Below are 18,102 nucleotides of genomic sequence, written 5' to 3'. Positions count from 1 at the left end.
TCCCACAGCTCTCCTTTCAGAAAAGTTGGATTCCTCTTCAGGGATCACTGCATATTTGGGGAACAGCACTTGATAGATGGGATCAGGTGTTTTAGAAGCACAGAATGAGTCCAGTCTGGTCGCCAAAAACCAGCACTATTAGTTGTGACTGTGTTGCTTTTTCTAAGCAGAGAAGCTGAATTTAAGAAAAAATGAAATACCCTAAGCATTGTGAAGGAGCATTATCTCCTGACCTTGGACAAATCCTTTCATTTTAAATGGAAAAGAAAAACAATGGAAGGTACTGGTAGGAATTCTGGATAAGGTCAGAGTCTGTATCATCAGCAAAGAAATGAAGAAAAGGGATTTTTACAGGAAATAGCACACCATTCACAAACTCAATGAATAAAAGTGACGATAACTTGAGATGAAAGGATCTGCCCGAGAGAGAGAGAGAATGCATGAATGACCTCAGGGATTCCTTCCCCCTGTTTTCTATGATTTCATATAGCAAAGCAGAACTGACAGAAAGAGTTAAAGTGAGGTCTTGGTTTCACAGCTAGTAACTGGGTTAGAGATCCTCCTGGCAATACGCCTGTTAATAATATGTTTTAAATACTTTATTGATTAAAGCACACAAAGATTGTGATGCATACAGAGCAGCACACTTGGCTTTCTGGCAGTGAGAATTTCTAAGTCAGATAAAAGCCATTCAGAGAAATAAAGACATATTTTAAGTAACCTGAAAGAGTCCTAGAAGCTAGTACAACAAAGCTAGGAACTGAAGTACATACTGAAAAGGTGCTCTTGGCTTAAAGTGACCCTTGGTAGGCTGTAACTATGATAGAAGTTAATTGCTTTGGAAGAACACTTGAAAACAAACACCAGCTTGTCCATCTCCCTGCTCTTTGAGACAGAAGACTGGGAGTAGGTTCACCTGGAAACTCTCATTTTATTTTGAAAGAGAACCAAAAATGAAGTCTGCAGAATCCATTTTTAATTCACACTGGAATAAAACAACCTAAGACTTTAGGAAATTTTCTAATGGAAAACCAGAGGTCCTAACGCTCTTTATTCCAATTGCTTGGCAGTTGAGGCATTACATGCCATGTTAGAAACCCAGGTCCCATTTTCTAGTCCTTTAGGTTTATTGAAACTGAAGAATGCCAAGCCCCTACCAGGCTATCGGTTATCAATACTGGCCCTGAGGGTAGAGCGCCTTCATGAGTTAGTCTGACTTTACAGCCCAACATTTCCCTTGAACGTGGGTGGCAAATCCCCATGAAAGGGTCTTCAGTATAATCTCCTCACATTTCAAATGAATGCTCTAACCAGACTACGTTCTGTCTCCCTATTCTGAAGATCCTTCCAGGCAAAAGCACTGTGAAAACCAGAGTCTTACCACAAAACTTTCTTTCAAGAAAAAAGAAAGGCTTTTGCCAGAAAACTCTCATCAGATTAAAGGATTTTTTAGGTAAAGAATGCATGGCTTCAGTAAGGCTCTACAGTTCTACAGCTCCGTCCTGAGCTCCAAAGGAGCTAAATATGGCTCCATATGAACCTGATCCACTTGACTACTAAAGAGTACAGGGAGGGACATGAAACATGGTGAGAAATGGGTCAGGTCCACCTCTTCAAAAATAAGATCTAAGAAATGCCCTGGATAGAACATCGTGGTTGTGTCGCTAAAAGACCTTAAGGATTCATGCAGCCTAGTAAGGCCTGTGATGACAACGTAGCAAGTGACTGCGTTTTGAAAGACAATCTAAAAATTTCTTGGTTCTAAGAGTTGATGTAAAAAGTAGCCAGAGAGCAAAGCATTACCTTTGATTAGGACATGAGGACTTTATGAGTCTTAAGACCAGATAGTTCTGCAGTTCTGCTTCCTCAAAGAGGTAGTTTTCAGCTGCCTGTCACATCTTTGTAAGCAGCTGACTTACTCGTAATGAGGCAGCCCAATGGCATAACTGATGCTGTACAATCCATTTTTGTGTCCACAGGATCAAGTTCTATGTAAAAAACCAGACAATTCTCTATAAGCACCCTGTAGCCTTTTCAAGCAAAAGACAGCACCCAAGACTAGAGTACTACTAAGTCAGTGAGACTTGATAATTTACAATATATAGAACGATAAAGCACTAGACTAGTGGATGCCTCATCATTACAGCTGTAGACTCTGGGGCTATGGGACTTAGGAGTTCTGTCCAGGGCTGCAATAGCAAAAAGAGATTTGGGAACTGGATACATCAATAAAAGCAACTTCCACTGCTGAAGATGTGACACTGGACAAAGTATTTTGAGGATACGTGTATTAGTAGGATTGAGTGGAAATTTGGCACTTCTGAAGTTGTGTGCCCACACTAGAATGGCTTTCATCCAGGCAGGCAGGGCATGATATACTGTGTTTCAAACTGATGCTGGATTTAGACTGAACAATATGTAATAATTAAATGCATTAGCACACTCCTCTAATGAGGCGGGGCAGTCTCATGCTATGATGCTATGACAGGAAAAACAGTCCTGGCAAATAAGTTCTTGAGGAGAAGAAGGGAAAGGAAAATGGGGAGGTTTCTGTGACTGCTCCTAAGAAACACACTGAAAATATTTTCAGACAAAATTGTGTTGTACCATACAAAACAGAGATTTGAACATAATTTTAAGAGCTGAAGGCAGTGCTCAAGTAACTGCAAGATAAACTATACCAGATGTTAAAGAAGACCTGAAGATAGTGGTTGTGCCCTACTGATTTGTAGTAAGTGCGAGGTGTTCTGCAACAAGGTGGATGTAAACAGATAATGGTAGGGCGCTGGTTTGAAATGCCTGGACGTGTGCACTCCTGCAGGATGAACGTGCACCCTCCTTCCTGATCTACAGAACGTGTGTGGCTCAACGTCCAGCTCACAGCAGGCACCGCAGAACTCTGGCAGAGGGCAAAGCCTCACCAGAAGCCCACCTGGGGTACAATAAGGCTGCACTCCTGCCCATCTGCAGCAGCACTGGCCCAGGGGGAGGGGAGAAAATGCACATGAGCTGTATGAAGAGCACTATGGTGCAACATGCACTGAGCAGGGAGAAGATACTCAGTGCCACCTCTTTCATGAGAGCAGCCTTTACTCTGAATCCGAGTGATTTCTCTGAACAGGGGAGATGAAGGATGACTGGAAGTCCCCAGGGTCTTTCCAAACATTATGAAAAGAGTTGGATGAAAATTCCTAGAAATCACCAGATGGCTCTAAAGGAAGGCTTCTTGTAGATCATCAAACACCGGTTTCTTGTCTGCCTCACAAGATCCAGATAAAAATGCATCTAACAGGAAGGAAGGAGGTGTATTTATCTACTTTTCTCTGTTTAAGATTTAGCCACAAGTCACAGGACACAGTGACCAGGACATGGGCCCTGTCAGAGTCAGTCAGAGCTACAGAGGGGACCAGTCTTGCTGTAGCAAAATGAGTGGCACAGGCAGCCATGTCTGGCAGCAGTCCCGTTCTCCTGAAGGAATCTCATGCAAACGTATTCTTAGCCTTGGCTGATACTAAGGGTTCTAAAGACCATAGTCATTTTAGTAACATGCAGCAAATGACAAGGGACTAGAAACTATCATCTCGGGGCTTGCAACTGAAAGCATCTTTCATCAGACTACTAAAATTACATAAAGTCATCTACTTCTCTACTCTCCCAAGACTGCCTGCAGGAGGGTCAAAAATCACAGTCCATTTACAAAAGCTGGTAACAAAGTTTCCTGAGGAGCCTTCCAGTACTTTCTATAACAGCTATTTAGAAAGCATCTGAAGACACATGGAATTTCATGGAAATGCCACTATGCTTTTGAAATGTAGTAAGACTCCACTAAAAAAATAAATCATGGATTTTTTGAGCATCAGAATTCAGTAGAAATAAACAAGTAGAAAAGTCCCTAAGTAATAAGCCACCCACACTCAGATCTCACTTACTAATTAAATTTCTTTTCAGTTCTAGTTAATGTTTTTCTAAGGAATCAGTCATTCAAACACAGCATGTCCATAAACTCTCAGCTCTTGTCTGATACCTGCTAAGACAGGAGCTACTGAAGAGTTAAACAATGTCTTTTGCAAACTGGATTTTTAACTCTCTCCCTAAACCTATTTCTAGAGTCTATGTTCAGCTTGGAGCTTGCAGACCTGGTGTAACTAAGAAGCTTGTTGCCAATCGTTGTTGCTGGACTTCTGTAAGCAGTGTGAGCTTATTTTCAGGTTGGATAATTACTGCTGTCAGAGGGGGAGGCAGTGCACTATGTTGCTCGGTCCCTCTAAACCATATTGCACAGACTGTTAGTGGCTGGGCAAACTCACCATCCTCACCTGGAAGACTGGATTCTCCAGTGGTCTAGAGGACCTCTGCACATTTTTTTTCTGACTTCCTGTGAGACTATAGGTCTTATTGAAATTACAGCTAAAAGTGTTAATAGCACCTTCAGAAAGCAAGGTGAGCTGCCTCATAGCTTTTGTTAGCATAAATTAATTTAAACAGTGCATCATTAAACAATAAATTGATATGGGTCACTTGCTAGGTCTGCAAACTAATTGCAAATTAACAATCATAGATAATCTAAAAATAAAGGAACATATGCCCAGGTTTTCACACGAGGGAAACCTCAATATTACCACCTAATACCATTTCAGAGCTACACCACCACAGCATTTCCTACACTGGGGTTGCATGCTGGCCTACGGTTAAGCAGATGGTTTGTCATGGGTGATGAGATACAAGCGATATGGAAACTTTGTAAATGTTGTCACCTGCTGCAACTATTAGCCCAGCAATCAACTAAACATTCAAAGCAAGGCTTCCGACCTCCTAGAGGTGGTCCTTCCAGGTAGGCGTGGATGCCGACAGCCAGAGCTGAGCTTGCCGAGGGCCAGCAGGACAGAGTCTGCAATGGACTCAGGGGTTTAAGAAATGGAATAGCAACCAGGAAGGAAAAGAGCAGAACCTTGTCTTGCCAGAATCGCTTCTGTGGGTGAAGAATCCCTGTCTTGTAGACAGTTTGCTGGCTACATCTCACCAATGCTCACTATGTTTAAAACCTAGTGGAAGCAATTGTATGTGGTGAGTAGGGCTCCAGAATGGAAAACACAGAGTAATGAACCACCTGAAAACCTCCAACCCACTGGCGTTACTCAGCAGCCTGTGCTACCCTGTGTCTTTGTCACATGAAAAGAGTCTGGCAGAGGTCCAGATACTCTACCCTTTCTATTTCCAAAAGGTCATTCCCACTAGTGGCCATAAATGTAACATGAAGAAGACAAGCACAAGGGTGCGTGGTGGGTTAACTGAGAGCAGAAGCTAAAGAATTATCTTCATTGTTCAATGCATTTCCTCATCCCTTCCATGCTCAGGCTCCAACAACACAGAGAAACAAGCCAGGCTTCAGGCTTGAAAGAAGAACATACGGAAACTCACTAGTCACTAGGGAAAGATCTTTCAGTGGTTACTAAAAGGTTAGCTGCACAAAGGAAATAAATGAATTTCCAGTCATAATATTTACATTTCAGTCAAAAGTACTGCAAATTTTAAGTATGCAAATGCAGTTGCTCATTTAACGCCACACATGTAATAGAACATTGTTTCATATCATCATCCACTTTCAAGTCAATAAGCAGGTCTGCAACATGAGACTTCTCAGGAATCCTACAGCAACACATACACACAAACACACACAAATCACGTGTAAGAAGTAGCTTGCATAAGGTAAGTAAGGTTAATGGCAAAAGCTTCTTTCTATGCAGAAGAAATTGAACATTAAAGCTGCAGCATTAGGAAAAAAAGTTTAAAAACAAGAAATGAAGTTGTACAACAGATGAGAACTTAACAAAATTGGTGACCTTTCCACACAGATGAAGTCAGGTTAAAAAAAACCAAACCAAACCAAAACCAAAGGGACCAAATGAGACCAAAAGAGAACCTCCCCCCCACACACATACAGACAAAAGTGAGAGCACAACAAAGGAAGTGGAAGAAAAGTGTTACCCATAAGTAGCCGCCGTTTCACCCGCTTGTCCACATCAGCTACTGACGTGGCATTGTACTCAGAACTCTCAATTGCAGCCTCATCCTTCTCTAAAACACAAGTAAGGGACAAACATGGAGCAGTTGGTTAATCACAAGCCCAATTTTCCGCTGCCTAAGACAGTTTCTTGGCATGGCACAGCCAAAGCCAAGAAGCAAGGCATGAAAGCACTAAACCCCCGTTAGAGAGTTAATTCCCTTTGAGACCCCAGGACAAAATTAACGGGTGTTTAGGGAAAGGAGGAAGAAAGAGGGGGAGAAGGAAGAATGGTCAACTATGAAGTAATTAACCACATATGGGAAGCTGGATTCCTACTGGAGAACAAGACAGCTACCAGGAGTGCCCCAGAGAGGTGTTAATGGTGAAAATTAAAATTCAGGGATGCTAGTTAAACAAACTACCAAAGACAAACTGTAAAGTGCTTCAGGCTAATGGGGCACCAGGACCTGAAGGTGGCAGGCAGAAGACCGAGACAGACAGAGCGAGCTGGAAGAGTCCGGTGATGGATGGGCACGGACGCACCAGAGTCTCGTACACACTGACACATCGTGAGGAGAAACCAAACAACAGCATGCAAATTAAACAAAAACAACAACAAAAATAAACAAACAACAAACCAAACAAACACAAAAAAAGATCAATTTGGGCAGTGCTGGTTGCCTGCTTGTCTATGAAACACTACTAGCTAAACATTCAATGCTAGGAAAGATGTTGCAAGAACAGGGTTTAGTAATTTTATAAGCATGCAGTAAGCAAGATGATGTCAGCAGAGGTCATTGCACAAGGTAGTCTGATATCCTACATGTAAGAGTTTCATACAGCGTAATGAGGACTTTAGTTTGGTTATGCTTCATTAGAAATACACAGAAACAGTCACAAGTGTGGGAAGAGATGATCAGTAAGTGAAATAAAAATAAAGGTTTCTGATACTGGAGAGCAATGGAGAAGCAGCAGCTGGGTAAATAAAATGATTTATACAGAGAGGGAAATGCTTATTAGGAAAACAAAAAACAAGATGCAAGTGGGGACTTTCACATGCAGCAAACAAAAAAATAAAAGGATAAGTCAAGCAAACGAAGACAAAATATGTTAGACAAAGGGTCAACAAGTATTTATCTGGCATTGCAGAAGTTTGCATTCTTGCAGTGATGCCTGGAATATACACACCACTGAAGACAGCAAACACTGGAATCACTGAAGTGAGGAGGAGGAGGAGGCTGGCAGGTTTTGTTTGTGGCAACACTACATGGTTGAGTGGTAACAAGAAGTTGTTTTGTTTTGTTTTTAACAAGTTCTAGATGGGATCAGGCTGCAATAGAGGCTTTTGTTTGAGTTTTTTTTTTTTATTTTGCTCTGTAAATAATTAATGAACGTCAGTTATCAGACAAGACAGGCAATCAGGAACCATCACCAGAAAGCAGGAATAAAAATGTAAAAAATAAATTAAAAAATGTGAAAGTATTCTAAGAGAAAGAACTACTTAGAGGGAAGAAAATCAGCACAGGCAGTAATATGTGACTTACATCACAAGACCAAGGAATGTAACATGGAGTTGTATGTATTACATTACAAAAACGGAAAAAAAGGCAAAAAACAGTTGCAGTCTACACAGCTTTTAAAATAATTTTTACATGCTGGACAAAATAAAACATCAATCCAAGGATATTAGCGAACACTAATAAATAGAAGAGCAATTCTCCATTCAATAAAACCTGCTCTCAAGGCCCTCGCTCTTGCAAATCCTCTGCATCTGGACCAGCCACAGGCTCCAGGGAGGGTTACGTAAAGAGCGGGACTGTACGACGGAGCCCTCCGCGTTCATCAAAAGTACGACCGAGACACAGCCCGTGTGTGACACAGCCCGTGTGTGACACAGCCCGTGTGTGCAGTGCGGCAGAGGCCGGTGCCCAGCCCCGCGGAGCTCCACCGGAGCCAGCCCAGCCCTCGCCTGCCCCACGCTTGGCGGAGCCCAAGCCACGGGAGGGAGCGGGGCTCGGGGCAGCCCCGGAGCTCTGGGCCATGGATCTGCCCAAGGGATCGCTCCGGAGAACTGGCAGAGCTCCGTGGGTTTCAAGTGCTCGGCCTTGCAGTGTCGATAGAGGAGAGAAAAGATGATCAATGTGTGTCCGTGCTTCTTTAACCGCAGGAGATTACTAGGACTTTGTAACAGTTTGAAATTAAACAGACAAAAAAAGTCAACAGTGCCAGTGAAAACCATTTTAGGTTCTGATCTGTGAGTAAGAATTTCCAAATTTTAACTTGCAGTATGCAAAAATATCCTTTTTTATTTAGAAAAAAAAAGCAGTGTGGAAAGAAATGGTGTTAAGTAAACAATATATTTTATAATCATAACTGTTTGGACAGCATCTCCCAAGATGCTCCATCTCTTGAATGGCTTTTTCCTACTGATAATCTGAGTGAAAGCTTATTCACTGCAAGTGCTGTAATTTTTAGAATCATAAAACATACAACAGGGAAGAAAGCACCTCATGATGATTAATTTTCCCCGATAACAGCTTAGAAAAGAGGATCATTTTCCTCACCTTGCTTACGCAAGGAAGTCTTGGCTCATGAAAGTGAATGAAAGAGCTGAACTTTCTTTCACAGTTACAAACGTTCTACACCTTTTTACTTCAAAAATTATTAGAGCTATGAAAAGAAATAACAGTTGCAAAGGCGTAACAAAGGGATACTTCATTAACAAACATTTTGACAGACACACACCAACGCTTCTCTCTCTGTAGCGTGACCTCAGCTGCCTGGGCCAGGAACTGCCGCCGCAGACTTCTCCCGGCAGCCGTGCTAATCACCTCTGAGATACACACACACACACACACACACACACACACAGACGTGCACAGAGACATTCTAGCAGGAATATGAAACAAAACGCGCTGCAGAGAAGTACTCACCAATGCAGGTTCGGCCATCTGAATGTAGGGCATACTTCTGATGACAACCACACACAGGACCAGTATCTGTGTCATCACAGGTGTGTTGGCAGCCTCCATTCCCATAGTTACAGGTTACTAGTTAAGCCCCAAATGAATGTGTATATATGTATATATAAATAAAATGACAATGAAACCAATTAGTCTTTTCAATGAAAGCAATTAGGCCTTTCAGAATTCAGAAGAGCAGTAACAAACCAAGACATATGGCAACATTACATTTGTATTTGCAGTTATTTGCGTTTCTTATTCTGACCCCCCTTATCTTTGCCACGCTCCTGTCTCATGCCCTCCTCTCAATCCACGCAGTGAAAAAAAAAAAAGAAAAAGGGAAGCTTTTTCCTCAGTCTGTTTGAATCCGTAATTTCAGTATGAGTGGTTAGCCAATTCCATCTCTTCCTAAAAGCCACATGCTTCATACCCGTGATGTACGTGGCATGAAGAAATGCCCAGTCTACTAACACAGATGTCTATAGGCAGCATTTCTCTTTCCTTCCCCTTCATTCTCTAAGTGGAGGAAGCAGAGACCAAACAGCAAGAATAGCACCATCCGAGTCCTGAAATCTATTATTTCAAGCACCGGTCCTCCTAGAGTAGAAGAATGTTTACAAATAAAACAGGAAACATGTTCTTTTTTCTTTTCTTCTCTGAAACAAAAAATACAGGGTTGTTATGGCCCTGCAGCCTGACGGCCTCAGCTAGGAAGGAAACATCGGAGATGTCACTGGCACTTCCAAGCACACGGTGCCAAAGGGCTTTTAGCAATTAACATGCCCTGCAGTGGAAGAATACTACACATTAAAGTTTTTCATGACAGGTAGAGTTTTGAAGTGTACATCAATTAACAGATCAGATTACGTTTCCTTTGTCACATGATGGATTTAATTTCTGGCTCTGAAGGCAAACCAGTTTCTCTGTATTAAGCTGGCTGGTGCCATTACCAACACCTCTCATCTGCCCCTGCTCCGTTTAATCCTTTGCAGTCACATAGCTTGATGCTGAATAACACAATTCTGATTTGACTGAATTCTGAATTCAATTTACTGTCTTTATATACAGGTAATTTGGACTAAGGTCTTTACTGGTATGTATATACTGGCAGATATGGGGCAAATCTAATATATCATTATTCAGTTAGATCATACTCATCATTTCACAGGGCTTCAATGTTTTCAAATATTATAGTAATTTAAATACTGACTCCTACTAATCAGAAGGAACTTCCTTATATTGGTCTTAGCAGAATTTTCTTTTTAGATAAGAAAGTTTATAAAAGAGCCAAGGTAGCAAATCACAATATACAGTAGAACCAAGACAATGGTTAACAGGATTTTAAGATCATGTATCTAAATTTAAACTGAGGTTCTATCTAATCCAACAGGGCTAAGCTCATATAACTGCCCACTGACCTCAGTGCCTCTGCTTTAACACTACCTGCTTAAAATGGAGTAGACTGGAATTTTCAGTCACGGTAACTAGAATGGAAATATCCCAGTGCTGAACAGTCACGGCTCTCTCAGCCATCACTTCAGCATTTCGCTTAAAACGGAACAATTCTAAGAAAAGCAACTGAGGGAGACTCACCACAGCATATCCAACAGAACACCCACCCAAACCTCCTGCCAGCGTGGGAACTGCAAGTTTCCATCTGCAGTCCCTGAAGTCTGGCAAAGATCACAGCAGGAACTGCCCATCTGTGTGTGCACAGTGAGCACGGAGCAGAGGCCACGACAGGTGCGAGCATCCTTGCCCTTCCCGTGCATACTTTGAATGAAATCCCCATGTTGTTCAGAGGTAGTGAGGGAATAGACACACGGCCCAGGGGTAAGAACCACCCCTGAGAAGAGGGATTCCCACCTCTCCTCCCAGGAATACTGCCGGTTTATCCAACTGGGAAGAATGTCAGTGAGAACGATGGAGGGCAGCCTGATCCACGTTCCGTTTTTGGAGCTTGACAGTTTGGGCACTAGACTGGAAAATGGGAATTGTGGTTCAGTCCCACCAGACAGAGGAGGGAACTGAACTCACATACCCCAAGTCATAAGAATCCTAAACTTCCAAGGAATTACATTTAAAAAGCCCCCTAAGCAACAACCATCCCCAGGCGTTCTTTCTCCATCTCCAGTTTTATAACTTAGCTATTAATTTATTTTTGTGAAAAAATACATGAAGGAAACCATTCTGCTTTGAATCAAATGGAAGCAACATTTCATTTTCTTCAATACACAGCAACATTTTAGCTTTTATTTTTGATGCAAAACTAATTAAATTTTACCTTAATTCTCCATTCTTAAACCTCCCGCCTTTTCAATGCAGTCATGCTTACAAATCATTTCCTTGTACAACACTACGCCTGCCCTTATTCACCTCTCTTCTTTTTGCCTGTTCTTTGATTTTGCAATTTTTTGGGGTCAATCTTTTCCTTGTGGCTCCCTCTGCCACATTAGACATGCAGCAGTGCCTTGGTTCACCTGGAGGTAGGCTGAGAGCTAGAGGAACAGAGCCGGGTTGTGGGCTGCAGCCTGGCTGTGAGCTCTCTCCTGGCTGCGTGGCCGGGCTGGGATCAGGCGGGGGCACTGGGGCTACACGAGGTGGCTGCTTCCGACACCCCCAGAGCTGGGCACAGGCTGGCAGAGCGCATCGGGTAAGGTGACGTCTGTGTCTGTCTACCTACGCTCCCTCCTTCTTGGCCCCGTACGCCACTCCCTGGAGGTTCACTCAGTGTTTCTACCCCTGCAGGACCGCAGTGCCATCATGAATTAACCTAAAGGTGTTGTTTAGGCCAGATGTTTAAATACATTTCTAGTCAACGGTATTTTTATTGAAGATTTTAAGGTGCAATCAGCAACAAAGTGCATATTTTAAACAACTTGACTGCAGTGGTTATTTCTGGCGTTCCTTGTTGAAGGCCTCTGCTGGCAGAGGTAAAAATACCCTAACATGGTTGGCTCCAATCCACACAATATAGGGGACTTCTCCTTATTATATTTGCCTATGAAAAATTGCACTGGACTGATGGGGTTTATAGCAAATCCTGCAGAATCACACAATTCTCTTACAGTTTCTCTCTATACTAAAGTTACTGGTTCCTGTTCCATCCAGTCAATGAAATACACGTAGGTCAGTTCCTTTTTCTGTCTCTTACAAATTTTAGTAAATCACCTTTTTGAAAGATTTTAATTTCTGTCTAGACTACAATTTATTTATTTATTTTAAGCAACTTGAGCCAAAATTCTGGAGCTTGACAGCTCTGCAGGGAAAACTGGTACAAAATCCAGTTGTAAAATATGTAATTCCAATTTTCTTCCAGCCTTAGTCCTGTGGCAGTGACAATGTGAATTTTCTCTTGCTTAGAGGAAGAAAACCAAAATTATTTAAAAGCAAAGGGACATCCAGATCTACTCCATTTTTTGTCAGAAAGCATTAAAGCAAAATTAATGAGAAATCTCAAAGTGTTCTTTTAAAAATCATTTCTAATAGATTTGGACTGTACAGCTACGCAAAGGACTGTGTGCTCATTCAGAGCCTGTGACATTCATTAGAGGCAAAATGGTAAATTCTGACAGGCAGATCACCTTCAAATATTATAACTCATGTTACAATAAAAGAGATGGAAAATATTAAGTAATTTTTTTTTTCCAAAGGAGAATATACACATATCTGTTAGCACTCAGATACACTTATCCCCACACAGCAGGTTTAAAACCAGAGTAACAGCATTGACAGTGCTTCAGCATCCATCTATGTCCTAAGTGCAGCCCAAACGCCCCTTCTCTACCCGCGGCCTGGCTGACGCAGCCCCTGACCGAGGGGCCCTGCGGAGCACCCCGGCTCTGTCAGGTGCCTGACGCCGCTGGCCGAGCTCCAGAGTGTTCTCCCAACAATGTCTCCAGGGTGAAGGCAGAGCTCTGGGGCACCCTGGGCTGGGGCCCAGCCAGCCTGCAGACTGAGCCCTTCCTTCACTGCCCCCCATGCCCTGGCTCCTGCCATGGCCAGTCCTCCCCACGGCCCCAGCCCTCCACCGCCTGCCTGGACTGGGGCTGGCTGGGCCGAGCTCAGCGCTCCTCAGACACAGCTCTGCGGGGAGGCCACAGCTTCCACCCCTGCAAACGGATGGACTGTCCTGAAAGGACATTTTGATGATGAAAGACAAGAAGCAACTGTCTGGAAGAGGAATGATATCTTACAGAACAAAAGGGATTTTCATGTACTTATTCCACTAAATAACGATATTGATATTCCATGCTAAAACCCCCAGAAGACAGAAAATACCAGAATTCAGCCTCACTCTACAGGCTAAATCCTCCTTCCAGTGCTTCTCTGAGCTTTCACACAATCCCTTCCCTGGTCTCTTCCATCTGACATGCCCAGGACTAGGAGTATTTGAAAATGCGGGGCCAAATATTAGATCTAGCATTTAGTACCCACTAACCCAAAAACTCCCCTAAGACAACGATTCAATATATATATTGAAATATATACTATGGCTCTGATGCCACAGAATTTGCAACAAGACAGATCTTTTGTTTTTGCAGCATGGCTTTCTGTGAAGCTCAAACCAGCATGCTGCAATTTCAGATAAATTAAAAATGGCACTGTTTTTTAACTAAACTGGCCACTGAATATATAATTTATATAAATATATGGGCATCTCTTTCTATGTGATAAAGCTGTGCAGGCAACATTGCTTGCGTTATTTATTCTAGTATGGCCTTACATTTTTAACATTCTGGAGATCTTTGCACTGACAGCAAATAGCTGCCCGAGAACACTGTCAGCAGGGGCTGAAAAGCTCCCACTTGGCATAGGTGGGACAGCATCTTATTGTAAACAGACTGGACAGGATTTTTAGAATTACTTAGCACTAGCCCTCCTGCTCACTTCAATCATTATTATCAGAAGGGACAGATAGAAATAGCTGTAGTTAAGGTTATCCAGCATTTTTCATTAAAAGACTCTGTTTTCACTTGTTTATAACTTCAGCAGAATTATTTCCTTTAGGTTGCAACTTGCAGGTATGTGTATCTACTTCAGGTTTCCTCTTACTTTCTCACGTTCCAGCTAATAATGAGATTACCAAAAAAGGTCTTGGTTTGTTCACGTTAGAGGAAAAAACCTTCAGTTTATTAAAAATTACTAATGCAATCATGCTCAGGAGCAGGATCTTAAAATGTATCATGGATGCAGATATAGAAAGAGGAGGTAATTTCCCACATTTTTCCACTATAATCTGGAACCAAATTCACTATTCCTAAGTCTCTTTCTGCTGCCAGCAAGTATCTATGAAAACCACTGACAACATACTCTTCTTCTAATGGCTTGTGTACACAGAAAACGGTAGTTTCCTGCTGCTTTGGATCTAAAGGATGCAGCTCTTCTGAGCAATTCTGTACGGTTCTGTACAACTCTGCTTGCTGTCCTTCTAGATGACCTCCTGAGGTCCCTTCCAGCCTCAATGCCTCTGTGTTTTCCTAGCATGGGGGCAAGATTATTTATTTTTTTTGCAACTGAGAAACTGTATGTTTAAAATTTACACTAAGAAACTATTAAAGTTGCAATATTAAGCACTCAAAAAATGACAAAATACCAGACTTCTGATACACAGACTTATTGTATCATGATAACGATCCTTAATGACAACTGCAGAAAACACTCCTGTCTTATTCGATGCACAGTGGAGCTGGGGAAAGTCAGGTCTGTGGAGACAGCTGGAGAACCTTGTCTCATCTGCTGCAGAATGAGCAGTAAATCAGAAACAGACTGTCAAGAAAGGATGGTCTTGTTCAGACAGTGATTAGAGCCCTAAAAAACTCTAATCTGCCCTGCCATGGAATTCCTCCTCAGGACTCGGCAAGTCACTTGACTCACATCTATTATAGTTACAAATATTATATTCCTTTCTCCATGGCTTTTGCAACCACAGCTGGAGTCACTGGGAGCTTGGCTTTGATCATACTAAAGTGCTATAAACGCTGAGCTGGGTTCTGGGTGTTTCCTGTTAATCACCTATCACTACTAAATGACTTTGACATTAACATCTTTATATTCACTTCCCATTTGTAAGATAGGCAAACCAGTACTTTTGAACTTGACAAGAATGTTCTGGAAATACATTACCAATGCCTACAAAGCACTTTGACATTACAGTAATGAGTATCATGGGGAAACCCATGAGGAAATTAAAAATTTTATGTTCACAATAGGGTTTAAATACTGTGCAGCAGGCAAGGCACGACACTGAGTTATGGAGAGGAAGTTATTGAACAAAAGCCTGTTTGATGAGCACTGACCATGGTGCCCACTGAATGAAGCAAGACACCACTGGTGACTGCCTTATCAGCATGCGATGATATAATCAGGGGATACATAATCATCTCATTAGGATGTAATGACAATCCTGTAATGCAGGCAGAAAAAACAGGGAGCCTCCCCCCAATTTTTTATGCTCTCTAACTTATTTTAACATCTTTTTTAACTGAGGAACATGTCTCATTACTAGTGGACTTGGGCCAATACATCTGAAACTCCCTCCCAGTATTCTGGTTCAATTGCAAACTGGCTGATAAAAATTCCCTTAGTGAGGTACTGGTTCTCTGCCACTTGGTAACATGAAAAACCAGAGAGGCAAGCACCGACAAACCCTGACAGGCACAGTCTCCCAGAGGGACCGTGAGAAATCAGAATAATGGAGGACTGCAGGGATGTACTAGGGGTACATCAGACCCGTCCAGTCCCTGCTATGCTGGGCTATGACCCAGTCCAGGCTGACCAGGGGCAAGTGTATTTTTTTCAGCTCTTCAACACAGCTGTACCCAGCACTCACAAAGCTGCAGCTCAAGATTTAAGCCAATTCCACTGAAACGGTTAGCTGTGAAAAAGGCTTTTTTAAAACTCAAGATTTGATTTCAGAACTGGACCTTTATAAATAGCCTGCTGTAATCTCACAATTATTGTCCCAGGCTATCTGGCTGCAGCTTTATACTTCTTTGCATTTGGAAGGGCTAGAAGTACAGTCATTTTAAATAAGACTCTGGAGTATATTTGCAGAATGTGCTGTGGGTTTAGGGGTTGGTGTACTCTGCAGCAAGCGCTGCATCCTTGAAAAACTCAGCATCCTTACTTAAAGGTCTGTAAGCAGAAGTTCATTACTACAACTTGAACACCACAGGGCACAGATTAAATTCAAGTTTTGCACTCTATTAAACCTTGAGGTGTTTAGAATTATTGTTCTAGAAAAGGCTTTAATCCTCCTGTCACCATCTCACTATGAAAAAGGGTAATGTAGTTCCTAAGGAATGTATAAATGTGTGGAACCAATAATAAACAACATCAATAAACATCTCTCTCACTTTAACAATGTAGCTGACGTTGCACTTCAATTAACAGCACGCAATGGTCACTTCTAATAAACACTGAGAATTAAAATTACCATAAAGGTAATTTTTCTCTGTGCTTTTGCCTTTGGCCCTGTGTAGCCTCTTAATACTGAGGAGCAATCAGGCTGCACAATATCCTGTGGCATTTCTTGATGATATTCAAAGGTGATTCTTTTGACTTTGTACTTGGGAACTCATATCATCTAAGCGTGTTTACACAGTGGAGATCTCGGGCAGAAAAAAGCTGAAGTGGAAGGAAGGCTTTCACAAAAATACTGGCCCTATCCAAAGCACAAAACATGTTTCATGTCATTTTATTGCACTTCCTTTTTCTCGTCTCTCACAAAGCTACTGAGCAGGAAAGCAAGCTCTTGGAGTCAGCTCTGACACTCACTGAAGCCATCAGAAAGACTCCCATGCATTCTGGAAGCTTTCTGGTGACAGTGCTAGGTTACAGAGGGTCAATTATTTTAAACCGTACAGAACAATTTCCGATTTTTTGGGCTAATGGATATCTGTATCTTCAGCATCCCAGCTTCAAGAATACATCACTCAGGGTTTTTCTTTGAAGAACAGCATATATAATACAGTTTTCAAATGCATGTTTTCAAAGTAATAAAAGTAGACTGTGTGTAGTGGAATCAGGACTAAAACAAATATTCCTATCCTTTAAAAACTTTTTTAGCACTCTTAATTTGATAGCTGTGCTGGGCTTATCATTAAATCTATTAGCAGATTTATCATGCATCTATCACTGTGGACCTTGAAAATACTGCAAGCCAGAATCCTCTGTGCTTTATTTGTTTTGCTTTACAAGGAAAGCCTGGATTACAGTGACCCCTCGCTTTTCTGCACTCATAGGAAGGTTTTTTCTAACAGAGTCACTGCCAACGTTCTGTTACTGAATCCCTCTTACCCATCCCCAAGCACACCTTCTACAACAAAAACCACATTAGTAAAATTACAAATCACCTTTGAGCAAAACAAAGTTGATTTCTTGGCTTTTGGAAAATAACAACAATAAAGAAAATAAGACATTTTGGGGCATTTGAAATTTAATCTTCATCTACCTACATTTGCAGTCCTTCTGGTTTTTGGCAAGTTCAAAGCCAGGCCTACATTCACAGGCAACCCCACCTTTGGGTGTCTCCCGGCAGATGTGTGCACACCCATGATCTTTGTTCATACAGTTCATACCCTCTGTAAAAAAAAAGACAGAAAAATGGAAAATATTAGTACTGAAATAAAATTACAAAATAATTATACACATCCAGTCCTCCAGTAATTTGAACTGTAATTTTTATTTTGCATCTGGCCTATGTTCCACAAGCAAAAGAACACAGCTGGAAAGAGGTATATGATCACCAAACCCGGGTAACAAAGGACCAACCTCCTCTGGGGCAAACACAACAAGTACTACTGTGGAATACAGGCTGTCTGTGCTGCACGGAGAAACCAGGACTTGTGATTCCCCTATCCATATCCATATTCTAATCTGTCAGGAAAATATCATGGATTTAAAGGACACTCCAGGAAGTTGTCTGTCCCACAGCTGGTTATCAGAGTTGAATAACTCACTGTTATTTTTTCCTTGCATAAATTTAATGGTTGTTACTGTCCGGTGCATTTTTATTTGCCTGTTAATGTGCTTTATGTTTTCTAACACACAAAATCTACCAAAGGTTGTATCTGAGCATTTTTGCTTGGATGTGTTTCTTCACTATTTGCTATATACCTCAGTTATCTGTCA

The 18,102-nt window shown here is 41.8% G+C and overlaps 1 protein-coding gene across 1 annotated transcript in view; it reads right to left on the bottom strand.

Moving 5' to 3' along the window:
- Positions 1-18,102, bottom strand: part of SCUBE1 (signal peptide, CUB domain and EGF like domain containing 1) — a 209,385-nt gene that overhangs the window by 85,426 nt on the left and 105,857 nt on the right. The window contains exons 5-7 of the mRNA XM_074872168.1: positions 17,427-17,552; positions 8,938-9,054; positions 5,986-6,075 (exon numbers count right to left, since the gene is read on the bottom strand). Coding sequence (XP_074728269.1) covers positions 5,986-6,075; positions 8,938-9,054; positions 17,427-17,552 — 333 coding nt within the window. The remainder of the gene's footprint in view (positions 1-5,985; positions 6,076-8,937; positions 9,055-17,426; positions 17,553-18,102) is intronic.

Source organism: Strix uralensis, chromosome 5 (genome assembly GCF_047716275.1).
Source record: "Strix uralensis isolate ZFMK-TIS-50842 chromosome 5, bStrUra1, whole genome shotgun sequence".
NCBI classification, from domain to species: domain Eukaryota; kingdom Metazoa; phylum Chordata; class Aves; order Strigiformes; family Strigidae; genus Strix; species Strix uralensis.
The sequence above is the reverse complement of the archived record's forward strand: the minus strand, read 5'-3'. Positions and strand labels throughout refer to the sequence as shown.